The following is a 16,743-nucleotide window of genomic DNA, read 5'->3' on the forward strand; positions in this document are numbered from 1 at the left end:
CCTCCTAACCCCTCCCCCCCAAAAAAAAAAAATGTAGTTCAAGTTGTTCAAGTAAAGTAAGTTCAAGTAAATACTTGCTTGATAACCTTTATCTTATTTGTCCTCATGTATGGTTTCCAGTTTTGTTTGACCATTCCTTGTGTGTCAGTTTCAGTGGTTTTTTTTGCCATACTGAACTGAACCATCATTTCCCATATAGCAGAGAAACTGAGATAACAAGTGTAAATCTGTTACTTTCTTGATATTGCTAAATGACCCACTTTGATTTTATGATTTTATGGAGAGGGTTGGTAATTATGTTTCTTTAAATGTTTTTTTTTTGTAATATTTTAATGAAAACTTTTCAGGAGCCTTTATCATTCATCTAAACTATTCACTCTTTGATATCTTACACATACAGGTGCAAGTAAATTAGAACGACAAGAACGACTGTACCACATTGATGATGCCCCCACTGGTATGTCTGATGTATTCAGAGAAGGGGACAAACTGTATGAGGTTTGTAAGTTTTGTTTCAGTATCATCTCTACATAGTCATACAGTGAAACAGCTCCAGGAAGATTTATTTAATGTGTGACCACTTAATACAGAGCAGGTATATTTGTCATTCAAGCAGGGCACAGCTGATAAACAAGTCTTCAGTGAACCTTTTTGTCACTGAATTGTACTCTGGTTATGTGAGAAATTGATCAGCGCTGTATTAAAATTAGACATTTAATGAATCTTCCATGGATTCCTCCACTTAATGTCTTTTTTCCTGACTTGCATAACACACCCAAAATTACACATTCAGTTGATATTTGACACTGCTGTTCTGCAAGGTGTCATTCTTTATTCTGCACAATGCTTCCTTAGGTTTACATTTTGGCAATCAGGTATGCTTCTTTGGTACAACTCTTCATTGATTTACTCAGCTTTCTCTTATCTTGCACAGTTGCATCCACTCTTTCTTAAAATTTTTCATTCACTCTTGGCTCCTCTAGTGAAATCCTTGTAACTCTTCTTGCTGTCTGGTTCTTTCAGTATCTACCTTTTCTTTCTTGGTATAGTATATGCCATTTTTTTTGTTACTCTGCACTTCTTGCCACACATCTCAAACTATTAATCCATGTTGCAGGGTGCTCTTTCCACATTCAGCTACTTTTGCATTATTGAACCATCTTTTGCCTTATCTCCAAGTTAAGAAATAATCACTTTGATGTTTATCCTTATAAAATATCTCCTTTCAACATAAGGATAAAGAAACTTAGTTTATATCTTTATTTTCAGGCCACAAATGACCCAATATGTTCCATGACTGCAAGTGAAAGAATATTGGTTGTTGGTAGAGAATCTGGAGCCCTGCAGCGCTACACCTTGCCTCATGTTGCCCTTACAGCTCGATATTCATTGCCTTGCCGCCCTCACCGCCTTGCACTTAACTGTAACTCTTCGTAAGTGCAAAAGTTTGATAAGCTTCTTGATGAAAATAAGTTTTACCTATAAATAAAACATAGCTGTATATGAGTCATTCAAGATTTTGATTTCATTTCACAGAATGTATGTCACAGCTACAGCATTTTTGAGTCATTGCATGATGGAATCCTTTGATACATATTTAAAAAAAAAAAAAATACAATGGTTTTCCTCTCTTGTATTATAGGCAAGACCCATTGAAAGTAGCTAAGTGGAATGAAGATGGTAGGTAGTAAATTTTAAGTGGTCAGGAGCTGCCTTGTGTAGGCCAGCTGGTCTTTTACAGTTTCCCATGTTTTATGTTTCTGTGGGCCTATGTTTACAAATACTATTAAGTAAGAATTAAACCTGTGTTCACAAAAAAAAAAAAAATAAATAAATAAATAAAAAAAATGAATAAATAAAAGGATGCAACCTCTAAGAAAACTCATGAAGATCAAGTCAGTGCACTTAGTGAAGACTCACATTCCTTTTTCAGTATAAAATGGGCAGCTGAATTCAGGCAGGCAGGGGCAGTACAGAAAATTATCCAGGCTAGGAAATCCAAAAACTTCAGGAAGTGATTGACATTACTTGGTTTTAGCAACCAGATGTTAAATTGTGCATCATGTTGCAGAAACCGCGTGTCTGTGATCTTCATTGCACACTACATATCTTGATATTTCGTGGATATGCAAGCTATCTGCTAGATGATTAATTTCTGCAAGAGTTTGATGACCAGTATGGAACATGGTTTCCTTACATGAACTTAAATCATGAATTCAAAGCAAATAGTGGAAACAATATCTGGTACTCAGGAAGTTCAAGCTAGTGGCTGCACTGGGTAGGTGATGGAGTTGATGAGATATGAAATTATAAGGATGTTATCATGATAAACTACTTGGAAAAGAATAATTCCTTTAATGAGTAAGGTTATGCATTAGAAATGTGAAAGTTGAAAGGAGACATCAAGATGAAATGCAGGGGAAAACTTAGGGCAGGCATGCTGTTGCTCTCTAGCATATGGCTATCCTGTTGATGGCTGAGGCAAGATTATGCACTGACTGATCTTTTTCATTACTTTTTACTGTCACAAATAACCCAAGACAAGACAAAGTTGGAGTTCTGTGGCATAATCACTGTCTGTCTCACCTCACTTGTTGGGCTGAGGTAAGTGAGGCGTATGGGGTAGGTGTCGGGGTCAGCAGCTGGAGATGGCCACTCAGGGTTGCACATAGGCATGGGGCAAGGAGAACTGTGGCATGGTGTGGCCCAGAAGTGTGGGTGTGTGCCTTCCTCAAAGCCAAGAATGCTTGTGGGTGACGAAGGGCAGAAACTGGTGCTGTGTGGAGTCAGTGCCAGAAGGAGTACCTCTGTCTCACTTTCCATTGTCAGTCCCCTTATATAGCCTCATACTGCCTTGAGCCTCCTGGCTCAAAAGAGAGCATTCAGGTTCACTGCCCTCTGAACCCAGGGTGAACATTGTTAATGACGCCCCATATGCTGGCATTGGCTGAAGCAGCCTACTGCAAGCTTCAGTAGCTGCCCATTGAATATTACTCACCTTGTATTTAGAGTTCCAGGAGACAGTCTTCAGTGATGTCATAACAATGCTTGAACATCACTGGAAAAAGTTTATTGAATTCAAGGAGATTATTCTGAAAATAATTTTTGAACTATGATTATGCTTGTGACATTTTCTGGGTAAGGCAGAAAATTTTTTAATGTCCCTCATTATGCCAAATGCATATTATGCACTTGGCCAAAAATAAGAGTAAATAAATAAGGTACTTCATACAAGGACAAAGATGAAAGTAAGGAAGTACACTTTATAGGATTAATGTGTCAGCAGTAGGAAAGCTTGAGGTAGTTTTGGAAGGAGGAAGAATGAAGTAAGTGAAAGAGTTTGTATATAGAGACTGCCTTTCAAAATGAATGGAGAAATGAGAGAGTTGTGAAAGATCGGTCAATCTTAGAATTACTTACAAGGGTTATGAAAGGGAGAAATGGATCCAGTGTGGTAAAGAGAGGTTTCAGGAATGGTACACTCCTGCAGGCATTGATGTATAAATCATAGATTTTGATGTGGAGTAATATGCACAGGTCAAGAATGTGTTCTGTGCAAATGAGTTGCATAGTTATTTGAGAAATGTAATGTGAACAATAATAGTCTCTATAACAGTATAACAGACAGTGCATGAGCACCAGTGCAAGGGGAGTTAAGCATTAGATACTGGTATGGGTGAGAAAAATACATAGATTGTTTGGCCTAAGTGGGAGGATGGATAGTGAAAATAAGGTATATGAATGACATAGAAGACCACAGTAAGAGAGGATGGTCACTTGGAGGTGGAATGACAGAGTGGAGGAGTAAAGGCAGCACATGCATGACTTTGTACTCAAATACCTCTGTCTTTGTTTTGGGGGTTTCAGGTAATCTAGATCAGGTTACACCAGGAAAAAAAACATTTTTATCATAAGATTGGACTTCCATAGTGAAGTAATTATTAGACTCATACATAATGATATATCCTTGGTCTCAAGTCTATACTTTAATTATTGTTTATTTTCAGTCGTTTAGCCATCATTGACATTACTGGATTACTGACCTTCCTGGATCTGGACACTCGATCATCAGACAATAATGGATCAGAAGTAAGTTTTTCACTTTTCTAGAATGCTAAGATTGATCTCTTCCCAATTTTTTATGTATTGCCTATTTTTGCATACTGAGATATGCAGAACAAAAGAACAACAGTGCATCAGAATCAAAAGATTGAAGAATAATAATTAAAAGAAGTAAATGAAAATCAGAAATTTGGTATTTATGAATTGTTGAATTTTGTTGTTTGCTATGCCTGGATATTTTAGTTTTAGCTATATAAAAAAATGGATATTAGAAGTTAAGTACAAATCATAATAGGTTCAGATTTAGTACTTTGAAAACCATCTGTGTGCCCAACCCTTTCATTACATAACCTCTTAGGTTAGTTTCCATGTGCTTGAAAAATATGAATTCATAGCCAGATAGATGGTATGACCTTCAGTATTTGCATTATTATTATTATTATTAAACATAACGGAGAAGGCAGAGTGGGACGAGCGCAAGCGCTATAAGTTGCCAGATGACAACCGCCACCCACCTTGACCGTAGAAAGAAGAAAGGAAAAGCAATTAGCACAATAGTAGGATGAAATCAGAGCAGGAGGAGAAAATAGGTTAAACAATTATAAAGAACACCTCAACGAACTGAGAATTATTAAAACTCACAAAAAAATTCAACAAAAAAAATCAACAATTCTGACTTATTTAATATATGTCAGACAACATGAGTAAATGTAGTATAACTACTTAAAACTTGATGGTATAAAATCACAGGTATAGTTACATAATTTATCACAGGTATAGCTGCAAAAGCAACCAGAGTTTAATTGACTAGACTCTTCAAGATTTTGTTTGAAGCAGACTTGAATTTTTGCACATCACTCGCAGTGCATGTGCCCTCGTCAAGCATGTTCCAAAGTCTTACAGCACAAGGAACAAAGCTTCGCTGAAACTGACTGGTGTGACACCTAACCTGCTGTAAGCAGCGTGCATGTGAATTTGACGCAAGTCGAGTGTTTCTGGTGGGCACAAATGCATTTGGGATGGAGGCATTCAGCGGGTGAAGCTGGTTGGCATGGATCTTATATAGCATGCAGACACTGCTGACATTGCGTCGGTGACCAAGATCCCAAGCTGCTTCGCCACCACAGAGGAACCTAGCGGAGGAGACAACTCTGTCAATGAGACGGAGGTGGGACACAGCTGCGGAAGACCACACAGGAGCACAATACTCCAGCAGTGGAAGAATAAAACACCGGAAGCAGCTGGCAGAGATAGACTGGTCACCAAAAATCCGGTAAGCCTTCCTCACAATGCCAAGCTTTTGCGAGGCAGAACTGACAAGACGCCTGATGTGCCGTTCAAAAGACAGTTTTGAGTCGAATCTGACACCCAAAATATCAAGCTCATCACATACTGTCAGAGGCGCGCCATCAACAAGCAGAGGGCCGTGAAGGGGATTTAGCGTGCGAGAGCGTGAAATACACAAGCATTTTGATTTTGATGCATTCAGTTTCATGTTCCAGGTGCGACACCAGTCAGATATACGTCTGAGATCCTCATTCAGGGATGTACTAACATCAAGACGTGAATTCGGTGACTCAACAGTAGCAACAAGTGTCACATCATCTGCATATCCGTAAATAGGATTGCTAGTGATTTGTAGTAGATCGGAAGTGTAGACATTGAACAGCAGAGGTCCCAGTACGCTACCCTGGGGAACACCTGAGTGGACGCTGTACCAGTCACTGTAGCAACTATCAACGCACACACGGTGGGTGCGGTGGGTCAAAAATTGAGTCAAGATGGACAGTACCGGGCCACCGACACCAAAAGATTGCAGCTTCCTGAGAAGACCGGCATGGTTGACTCGGTCAAAAGCTGCAGAGAAATCAAGTTGGACTACCCTGGCTTCATGCCCACAGTCAAGAGTTTGCTGAATCTTATGAGAGATAGTGAGTAGCGCATCCGTAGTCCCTAAGTTCTTCCGATAAGCAAACTGATTAGCTGGTATCAAATGAGAGTGTTCAAGGTAACGAGAGAGACGATCAGAAATAACATGTTCAAAGATCTTAGAAAGTAACGGCGTGATAGAGATTGGTCTATAGTTGCTGGCATCAGATGATGGAGAGCCTTTAGGGATCGCTGTGATGTTCGCATTTCTCCAGCACATGGGGAAACTACCGGTCAGGATTAGGCGTCTGAAGACTGCACTCAGTTTGGGAGCAAGAACTGCAGCTGTTTCCTTCAGAAACATAGGAAACATCCCAAGCGGATCCGTGCCGCCATGGGAGTCGAGTGCTAAAAGTAGTCTCATGACTTCCTTAGACCTAAAAGCCAGTTTTGTCAAGACTGGCATGGCGGGAGGCAACTCGCTGGTGGGGGCTGGAGCTCGACAGAGCTTGGAGTCAAAGTGTTTCATCAGCAGATCAGCTTTGCCTTTTGGACTTGTGATCAGCTGTCCAGTATCAGAAAGCAGAGCAGGGAGAGATGGTCGCAAACCAAAGACAACTGACTTCAGCGTGGACCACCACTTGTGCGGGTCAGATGCAGTGGATAGTTTTTCTTTAGCAGAGGTAAAATATTCGCTCTCAGCAGTCCTGTAGACTGCCGCACAGGAAGCTCTGGCAACAGTGTACGCATCCCAAGTTTCACGTGTCCTTAAGTGTGACCACCTGCGATAAGCCGCTTGCTTAGTGTCTCTAGCAGTACGACAATCAATGTTGAACCAGGCCTTGTTGTTGGAGCGCAAACAAACTTTCTTTACGCTTCAGTTCCTCATTGCATGAGTGAGTGAAATTCCCTCATCCTCTGTAATATGTTTATTGTTTTCAGTCTTACTCTGGTTGATTTGTTTAGGAGGCTTATGATTAACATGTGTTAGGCTGAAAGCAATCCTTGATTATGTGCTGTGAAAGAGATGCATATGAAATTTATGTTAATGATGACAATTTTTTGTTCTGTGCAGGTGATGGGTTCAATACTGAAGTTTGAACGGAAAGATGTGTGGGACATGTGTTGGGCTCAAGACAACCCAGAATTGTTTGCCATGATGGAAAAGACACGTATGTATGTCTTTCGGAACATGGATCCTGAGGAACCTATAGCCAGCTCTGGGTACCTCTGTAACTTTCAGGTCTGTAGCCTCACAAGTGAACTTTGTTTTTGCCAATTTCAATATCAGGATGCTATAAAACTTCTTATTGATTATAGGTTACAAATGTGACATGTATGGACAATGTGAAAATTGAAAAAAATCTGAAGATAAGTTTGTAATAAGATTATTTTGAAATCTAGAAACCTTTGAGGCAAAAAAAAAAAGACATTCTTGAAAGTGATGGATTTTACATTTTCGTCATGTTTGAACATTTTCTTCATTAAGTATAATCAAGGGATCCTCAACTGTATGAGACAGATTGCACTGGTGTGGTCATATGGGGAGAAAGGGGGAGGTTGTATAAAAGTAGTTTTATAAGATTACAATTGCATTTTTATTTATTTTTCTATACACAGCTCTTACTTTTAGTTTTGCCCCAGGAAGTTGTAATCTGGGTTTGGGGAGATTAGTGATTAATTTATGGGAAGTAAAAGTAAGAAAAAAGTTAGTTATGACTTTCAGTATTTGCATGAGTGAGTGAAATTCTCTTTTCCTCTGTAATATGTTTATTGTTTTCAGTCTTACTCTGGTTGATTTGTTTATGAGGCTTATGAGTAAACGAGAGTGAGCATTCTACAGTTTTGTCCTCACTAAAATTATCAGTATTTGCAAATTTGTCATATATATTGAAAATCTCGCACAGAGATACCAAAAATGTTTTAGTGGTGGATATACAGAACACTGATTTTCATAGAATCATATGTAGCAAAGGATGAGACAAATTGCTCTTTATTATTATTTGTAAAAGGACAGTAAAAATGTACACTATAAACTAGACAGGTCAGTTAAAAAATGGAAACATACCTACTTGGAAAGTTGCATCTTGCTAACTGTAGAAAGCATTAGTGTAGCATTAAAAGTTAAGTTCTTTCTGATCATCATCATTTTGAAAGATTCTCTATATACTTGTATGTGTATATCATGTGCCCTTAATGATGGTTTAGTAGTTTTCTAACACACTGTTTTCACTGCTCTTGATTAATATAATTATTCATTGAAAGTTTTCTTCACTTAAAAAAAAAATATGAACTGTATTTAAACATCAATTCCTTTCATCTAATCACTTTTTGCAGTCTTCACAATATGTTCTCCCACCTCAATCTATCTCTTCTCATCATTCATTTCTCCCAGAAATTGCCACCATAGTCTGTTGTTTGGTGATCTATGCATCCAACTGATCATCCACATGTCCAAATACCTTCACCTGTGAACACTATTCTCCTCCACTCCCTAGATTAGAGTAGCATACAATATTGCACTCCTAAGACAGACAATAAAAATAAAGGTCAAATGAATTCCCTCTGTTTACTAATTCTAATTGTTGTCATAACACCAGTAATTGCACCACAACTCCCAAAATAAGAAAGTTTCTTTAGACATTCAAAGCACTTGACATTCAGACTAATTTGTTCTCTTCTGTTTTCCCAGATCACATTCATGTTGCATATGCAAAACACTCCAAAATTCTGAAAATTACTTAAAATTCTACAACTTATTCACACCTGCATCACATACATTGCATAAAATATACTTAAGTTTTGTACCCTTTCTGCAAATTTTGCACAACCATTCATGATTACATGAGTTCAATGGTTTTAGCTTGTCAGTCTTAGCTTGACATCTCTCTACCTCATCTTTTGGAATAAGCATCAGATTGCATACAACACTTCCCATATGAACCTTACCTACATTGAGAACACAAGACATTGTCAAGAATCATAGTGAACAATGAGGGACTCAAAATGAACATCTGATCCACATCCTCATTTAAAGAAATTTTGTATCTCAATTCCTCATTCATTTTTACCCATGTCAACACTCATACAGATTACTAACAGTGCTCTACTTAGCCAGTCTTTCTTGTAACCAATTTCACCATTTCTCTAGTTAGCCAGTCAAAGGCTTTCTTTGGATCAGTAAAAACTAAGCATGATTTTCATGCATATGTTGCTCATTGAATCATTGTAGTCTCTGCTTGGTCTAAACCAAATCTGCATATCTTTGCTAATTTCAATATAAAATCTACACATTTCTGCATTATTTTCACCTGATATATGAGCTTTGAAAACCATCATTACTTCCTTTATGTATTTTCACCATCATATTTTTTAATGCTTGATGAGTTGATAATTTGATAAATAATGTTAAGAAAAACAAAGTAGAGTTATCAGGATTAGGGTGGATACAACATTAGGTTTGGCTAAGATGTAATGCAGAAAAATGGTTAGAAATTATATCAAGGAAACTCTGAAATTAAAAATCAATGCCAGACTTTATCAAAAGTCATATGTCTAAAGCACAAGCAAGTTTTAATGACATATCTAACAGAGATGTGGGACACAGACAGGTGCAAATTGATATTTTTATTATAGCCACCTCTTCAAACCTAAAAACACACTTCAGATTAGACTAAACTTTCATTTCATTAAGATGGGCCAAAATCTTTAAAAATTTAATTCCTTGTGATTCTGATACCTGCTAACGTAAATCAAGCTATCCATGCTTCATCTCTTAATCTACAGTCTACTAGAAATGACATCCATGCTATCTTTCCTATGTATTTGTTTCTTTGTATAATTTCCATATCTAAAGGTAATAACACCACTACCATCTTTTCTTTTTCTAAAACTTATAATTTCACACACACAACAGGCTATTATGGAAGTTAGAAATTATAGGAAGGTTAAGTAGAAAAATAAAAAAAACTGGATGGAAAAGTTACTTAAAGGGAAGATAAAATGAGAATGGTAGTAAAAGAAGTAAAACTGAAATCAAGAAAAGTAGATAGTGGAGTACCACAAGGATCAGTGCTGCCACCAATACTTTTCCTGATCTACATAAATGATATGCCTGAAGGAGTAAAGAGTTACATGAGTTTGTTTGCAGACAGTGCTAAGTTATAAAGACATAAGAAACAAAGTTTGTTTGCAGACAGTGCTAAATTATAAAGACATATAAGAAATGACAAAGACTGAAATTCTGCAAGAGCATTTGAATAAAATCTGTGACTGGAGTAAGAAATGGGAGATGGAATTTAATTTGAAAAAGTCTCATGTAATGGAAATGGAAAAAGTGAAAAGAGACCAAAATGGGCATATAAAATGGGAAATGAAGAAATAATAAAATTACAAGAAGAGAAAGATCTGGAAGTGATAATACAGGATAGTCAACAGTCAGAGAAACATGTAAAGATGTTCAGAGATACATATAGAATGGTAAGAATTATTGGAACAGCATTCCACTACATGGATAAAGGTATGATGAGAAAGATAATTACCACTATGATTAGACCAAAGTTGGAATATGCTGAATCAAGAAGAAACATGTGAAAACACTAGAAAGGATACAATGGATGGCAATGAAGATGGTTCCAGAAATGGAAGAAGTAACATATAAAGACAGGTTAAAGGAAATTAGTCTGCCAACATTGGAACAAAGAAGACGAAGGGGAGATTTAATATTAATTTATAAATTGTGGAATAGAATGTAAGAAATAGATAATGAGAAACTGCTGCTAAGAGAGGTAGAAAATACCAGATACACACAAGGACACAGCAAAAAGCTAGGAAAAGAAAGATGTTTGAGTAATATAAAGAAATACAGTTTCCCACAGAGAAATATCGAAGTATGGAACAAGCTAAGTAAGGATGTAGTATTGCCAACAAGTGTCCACAACTTTAAGAAAAAATTGGACAAGTGTAGGTATGGAGATAGGACCACATGAGCATAACTCAGGCCCTCTAAATTACAACTAGGTAATACAGTATATATATATATATATATATATATATATATATATATATATATATATATATATATATATATATATATATATATATATATATATATATATATATATATATATATATATATATATATACACACACACACTTTTGTGTGACTGAAAAGTCAGTAATAGAATATTACAGAAAAGAATTCATGTTTCCTGAAGTATTTTGCCAAGATTTGATCAGTTATAGGATTAGTGTCATGGATTTGTGTTGTTCTTTGGAATATTATATGTGATTCCCAAGAATGTTTTTGTCTTAAGTATAGAATGCATCCAAAAATATATTTTTAACTTTATCTCAAGAAACTGTATCCCAGGTGTTTATTAGCTGAAGCTGCCTTGGAAAAACAGGACCTCAAAAATGTTGAAGATGAGGAATGAAAGAGTTTACAGGAAGTTTGTTTGATTTGATATACCAGTTTGTAGAAGAGCATTCAGCAGCACAATTAAACAGGAAAAATATAAGGTGTAAAATATAAGGTGTTTAATAAAAGATGAGTTGAGGAAACTGGTAAGTAAAACAATCATAAAATTCATAAAATGACCGATTAAACAAAAAGTCACTTTCTTCGTCTTTCCACACAACACAATCTTCCAGATAAATATTCCACCATCAGTAATACCCAGTTATCCTTGTCTTTGACAGTGAGTGTCCTTTTAAGATAAATCTCAGCTGGGAATCTGACACCTCATTACTTGTGAAAACAGCTCCCACAAAGTTTGGCATCTTGTGTCATCTCCTCCAGTTATTTTCTCCTTCCCAGTTCTTTATTCAGTACAAGAACCTTATTTGCCCCTGTATCCCTGTATGGAGTATGCTTCCCATGTATGGGGAGAATTCTCTCACATGGTTCTACTGAGTAGGGTTGAGTTAAAATGTTTTGCTGCACAAGACTCTTCCTACTTGTTTTCATCCTTAAATCTGTTCAACTTAATAATATAGGAGTTAACCATTTTGTTTTACTTTTTCATTGCATTCACTGGTGAACACTGGAATTTCTACCATTTTCTGTTTTTTCACCATACTATGATTTGAACTGCTTTAGAAATGGAGTATGAAGATGCCTTGAGAACTATATTGACCAACTTTATGGTAAATTGTTCTGGAACTGACTTTTAAGGAGTGACAAAATGAATAGGCTTTTTCCCATCTTTTATGCTTTTGACCAGATTCAGTAACAAAATATTGCAGCATCTTTTCCATTATTGTCATCATTTTACTCTGGGTAAAAATATAAAGACGGTTTCAGGATATGAATGGATGTGTAACATTTTTTGAATTGTTTTTATCTTGGAAAGTGCAAGAGTTATCCAAGTTGCATCATGTCAGGTTAAGATTTTGAGTAAAGTTTTGTATCAGTTGATTAGGTCATTGGAGGAAAGATTCTATTTACTTGTAGCTTTAGATGAGAGATGTGTATTAATGGTGTGATCATTTTTTGCCAGATGATAGAAAATCATAAAGACTGTACTATAAGCACCAGGACTATCAGTGATGCTGTTGCTGATAAATATGTACCTTGGTCAGCTCTTTATTGGAATAAATGATAAACTAGAACACAATTGATAATTCCTTAATGCACATTTTGAACAAGGTGTTTAACCTAAGAAATTTTCCATAAATAGGATCTTGAGATACGTGCAGTGTTGCTTGATGAAGTGATGCGGGAACCAGAATCCCCTTGTATGGACCATCTGTTGACCTTGGAAGTGAAGAGTCTCCGTGACACGAGGGACCTGCTGGAGAAGGTGTCCATTAAGGATGCTGCTGCCTTTATTGACGAGAATCCACATCCTAGACTCTGGCAAGTGATACTTACTTCATTTTGGGATTACATACTGCATGTTACATAGAAGGATACTTGAATATGGGATAAATTTATTATCACTGAGGGAAACTGTATTCACAACTATCCTTGTACTGGAAAGGGATTGTTTGCATCTGCAATTTTGGTATAAGAGTATCAGCTTTTAGATGGGTTTTTATGTGTGAAAAAGCACACTCCATAGGCTGATAATTTTTTATGTTATAATAATTGAGTTGGCTAGCAGGTTAGCTTTCTCTGAATGTTTCTGCATCATAAATATACATTTGGTAAAACATGAGAGAACAGTGGGGCATTGTAGCAGCTTGTTCTAGCCATGTATCATAACTATAGCATATCAGTAATGTGTAAAAAACAAAAAAATAGATTATACTATCATTGCTATTGTTTGTACTATGCTAGATGCAATTATTTATTTTTGCCAAGATTTGATCAGTTATAGGGTTAGTGTCATGGTTTTGTGTTGTTCTTTGGAATATCATATGTGATTCCCAGCAATGCTTTTATGTCTTAAGTATAGAATGCATTCAAAAATATATTTTTAACTTTATCTCAAGAAACTGTATTCCAGGCGTTTATTAGCTGAAGCTGCCTTGGAAAAACAGGACCTCAAAAATGCTGAAGCGGCTTTTGTCCGATGCAAGGATTATCCAGGAATACAGTTAGTAAAGAGAATCACAAACATTCAGAATGAACCCCTAAGGAAAGCAGAAGTGGCAGCATACTTCAAAGATTTTGAAGAAGCAGAAAGGTTGTACCTGGAAGTGGATCGCAGGTTAGTCACTCAGAATATCATTATTATGTGTGATGATTTCATTTGTGTTTCGTGAATTTCGTGTTCATGTTAATGCAAAAGTTAGTTGTTTATGGATTGTTGATATTAATTGTAAGAATGCTTTCATGCCCAAGAATGATTGAAGATATCAGTAAAATGTATTCTATTAATTTATCCTTAAAATGTCTTCAGCTAATTTGTTTTTAATCACATTTGTTTGGTTTTTCATGATATCTTACATTAATCATTTTGGCTAGCCACTTTCTTTAAGCCTGCCTTACTGTTACAGGGATCTTGCTATTTCCCTTCGCCGCAAGTTAGGGGACTGGTTCAGAGTTGCTCAGCTACTCAAATCTGGATCATTTGGGGATGATGTGCAGATGGAAGAAGCTCTAAACAACATTGGTCATTATTATGCAGACAGACACAAGTGGTTAGTGATCACTGTGTGTGTTCTATACGTGCTATGTTGCTCAAGTTTGTAAGTCTGAATATATTACAGCTATTACTAACTTAAACATCAGAGCTACAGAATTTAAGCAACCCATGTTACTGATTGTCAGTTTTGCATAAATCTTGAAGATAAGTCTTTCTATCTCCATATTTGTATCTGACAGCTGTTCTTCAGAACTCTTCATAAGGAATCGGTGTGATAGAAGGGTTTCCATTTCTTTGTGCCCTTGCATGCTGTAATCCCTTTATTCTCTATTCTCCTCTTATTCCTCTTCCTCATAAACTCTGTTTCTCCCCTTTCACCTTGCTTTGAAGACATGATGCTAAGAAGGGCTGCTAGTTCTGGTTTTGGTTGAAGGTTGGTAGGTTTAGCCTTTGCAATAGCATCTCCCTGAAGCAATCTGGACTGGCTCTATTTTTTTTTTTTTTTTTTTTTTTTTTTTTTTTTTTTTTTTTACGTCTAGTTTTCCCTAGTCTGTTAGGGCTGAGACAGTGCCTCCTGATGAAGGACTTTTGGATTTGGCATTTTGGGAACCGTTACCCCGAGTGGATGCCCTTCCTACCCTCGGACCGTAGCCAGGATTCGAACCCGTGCGCCTGATGACCACTTTGCCCCCAAAGCGCGCGCGGTTCCACTGTACCACGGCGGCTCCCCTGGACTTGCTCTATTGTTTTCCCTAAATATCACTTAATTTTCTTGTACTTTTTCTTCTCCAAAAATGTATAGTGTTTCTTATATTTCATTGCTATTGTTGTAAAAAATGAGTTCACCAATAATTCAATTTTCATTTTCTAGTATATATATGGACTTTGTAATTTATCTGGTTTTCTTCTCTGGTCTTCATCTCTTTCCCTATCCTTGTTATCAGTCCATTCCCATTTTCTTGAACCAATCTGTTGCAGGTAAATGAAGCTTGTATGTCACTGTTATATGATGCACATAGTTGTTAAGGCAAGAAGCCAAGAGTGAGGAACCCTTAATTTCACCCCAGCAGCAATGCACATTACAAGAGATCTAAATAATTGTTCTGGTTCACTTTTTCATTAACATGAAGAGTCACTAGCTCACTGATTCCATAATATATAAAACATAAATTAATCATAAACAAGAATGGGTGTTTTATGAATTTAGGGGTGCATTTAAGGATTGCTGTGTGGTCTGCATTGTGTGTGTGATGAAGTGTGTACCTGTGACAGTAAAGATTGTGGTTTTCCATTGTTCTTCACTCCATTTTAAAATACTTTTTACAAAACTTACCCTCTTAGGCTTCTGTAATGCATGTAACAGCATTTTTACAAAAAAAAAAATGTTATAAGTGGAACAGTAGAGAGGAGAGAGAGAGAGAAAACAAAGAGAAAGAAATAGAAAATAAGCAGACAAAGAGTGAGAGAAAAACAGAAGATGCCTGATGCACGATGAATGCCTACCTGCACTTCCCAGTTTATTTTAAAAATCCTACCTAGTCTTCCCATATTATTTTGTTAACTTTCCTTTGCCACTCATGTTGAGCTCAATATATAAAATAATAGGAGGGTTGGCCTCCTCCATAGATTCCTTAAATTTCATCCATTCCCTTACATAAGTGAACAATAAATTTTGCAAGACTAGACTTTTTAGGGTGAGCTTGTGTCTGCATGGGGTGAGTGTGCTGGCTAGCTGCCATCTCCCTGTCCCTTTCCCATTCCTCTCCCTCCCTCTTGTCATGTGAATCAACCCACATGTCTGAGGATGTGTGGCTGCTTCCTTTGTTCAGTTGGGATAATTTGGAGGGCCATTACTAATAACTATTGCCTGGGTGTTAGTGGCAATATGCCCCTGCCCTACTAGGTAGGATAAGCACCAGTCATGAGCTTGGCTGAGTGTGGTGTCAGTCGAATTTTGGTGGACTGTAAGTCTTACTCTCTTCATCACTGCATCCTAGTGGTTTGTGTTGTGTTGGGAGCCTGGGTGTGGTTTTCTGACCATCTCAGACCCTGTCAGTTGTTATGTACTTGTGTCATTACTGTTAAATGCAACTGGCATTCAGAGCTGGCTGCTGGAAGCTCTGAAGCCAGAGAATTTTATAGCCTTGCATATGCGTAGCTTCTTGTAGTCTTGTAGGAGACTGCTGGTAGAGTATTCACGTACAGGAGGATATAATGTTTTATTGGATGTGGGTTTGGCTGTTATGTAGGAGGTTGTCCACATGATATTATAAGCCTTATCCCTGTGTGTCCTTTCTCTTAGTTGTGTCCCCCTGGCACGTGTTTTGTGATTCTTTCTCAGCAAGTAGGAGATTGTTTGGTGTTTGTTATATTCCCTTCTCAGTCAGGGGGGTTTAAACTAAATGGCGACCTCAGTTTTGATAGTTTGAGACAACCAGGAAGGGTCTGGATTCATTGTGTTTATGCCCTCTTTAGACTAGAAGGAGGTAGTCTAGGGAAAGCTGACCGAAGTGTAGTGGCAGCTATTGAGTGGACTGAACCTGGGTTGTAACACAATAACTTGTAGTCATGGAACACTTACTGCACACTTTTGACAGACATATTGGCTAATAACTTTTTCTTTTTCAAATCCCATGATGTTACCCTTGGATCTTTGCTAACCAGCCTGATAGTTAGTGCATGGGTCCTGATAGCTATTATTCAAGACCTACCAGGTTTGGGAAATTGGCTGGGTATGGTGATATCCCCATTGTTATAGAACCTCTTCACCAGTCATAAC

The 16,743-nt window shown here is 37.2% G+C and overlaps 1 protein-coding gene across 2 annotated transcripts in view; it reads left to right on the plus strand.

The window, feature by feature from the left end:
* Positions 1–16,743, plus strand: part of LOC135106785 (WD repeat-containing protein 35-like) — a 106,557-nt gene that overhangs the window by 48,754 nt on the left and 41,060 nt on the right. For both annotated transcript variants that reach the window (XM_064016092.1, XM_064016091.1), the window contains exons 12-18: positions 401–498; positions 1,270–1,433; positions 4,008–4,089; positions 7,007–7,174; positions 12,612–12,790; positions 13,383–13,586; positions 13,876–14,019. In XM_064016092.1, the coding sequence (XP_063872162.1) occupies positions 401–498; positions 1,270–1,433; positions 4,008–4,089; positions 7,007–7,174; positions 12,612–12,790; positions 13,383–13,586; positions 13,876–14,019 (1,039 nt within the window). The remainder of the gene's footprint in view (positions 1–400; positions 499–1,269; positions 1,434–4,007; positions 4,090–7,006; positions 7,175–12,611; positions 12,791–13,382; positions 13,587–13,875; positions 14,020–16,743) is intronic.

Source organism: Scylla paramamosain, chromosome 14 (genome assembly GCF_035594125.1).
Source record: "Scylla paramamosain isolate STU-SP2022 chromosome 14, ASM3559412v1, whole genome shotgun sequence".
Taxonomy (NCBI): domain Eukaryota; kingdom Metazoa; phylum Arthropoda; class Malacostraca; order Decapoda; family Portunidae; genus Scylla; species Scylla paramamosain.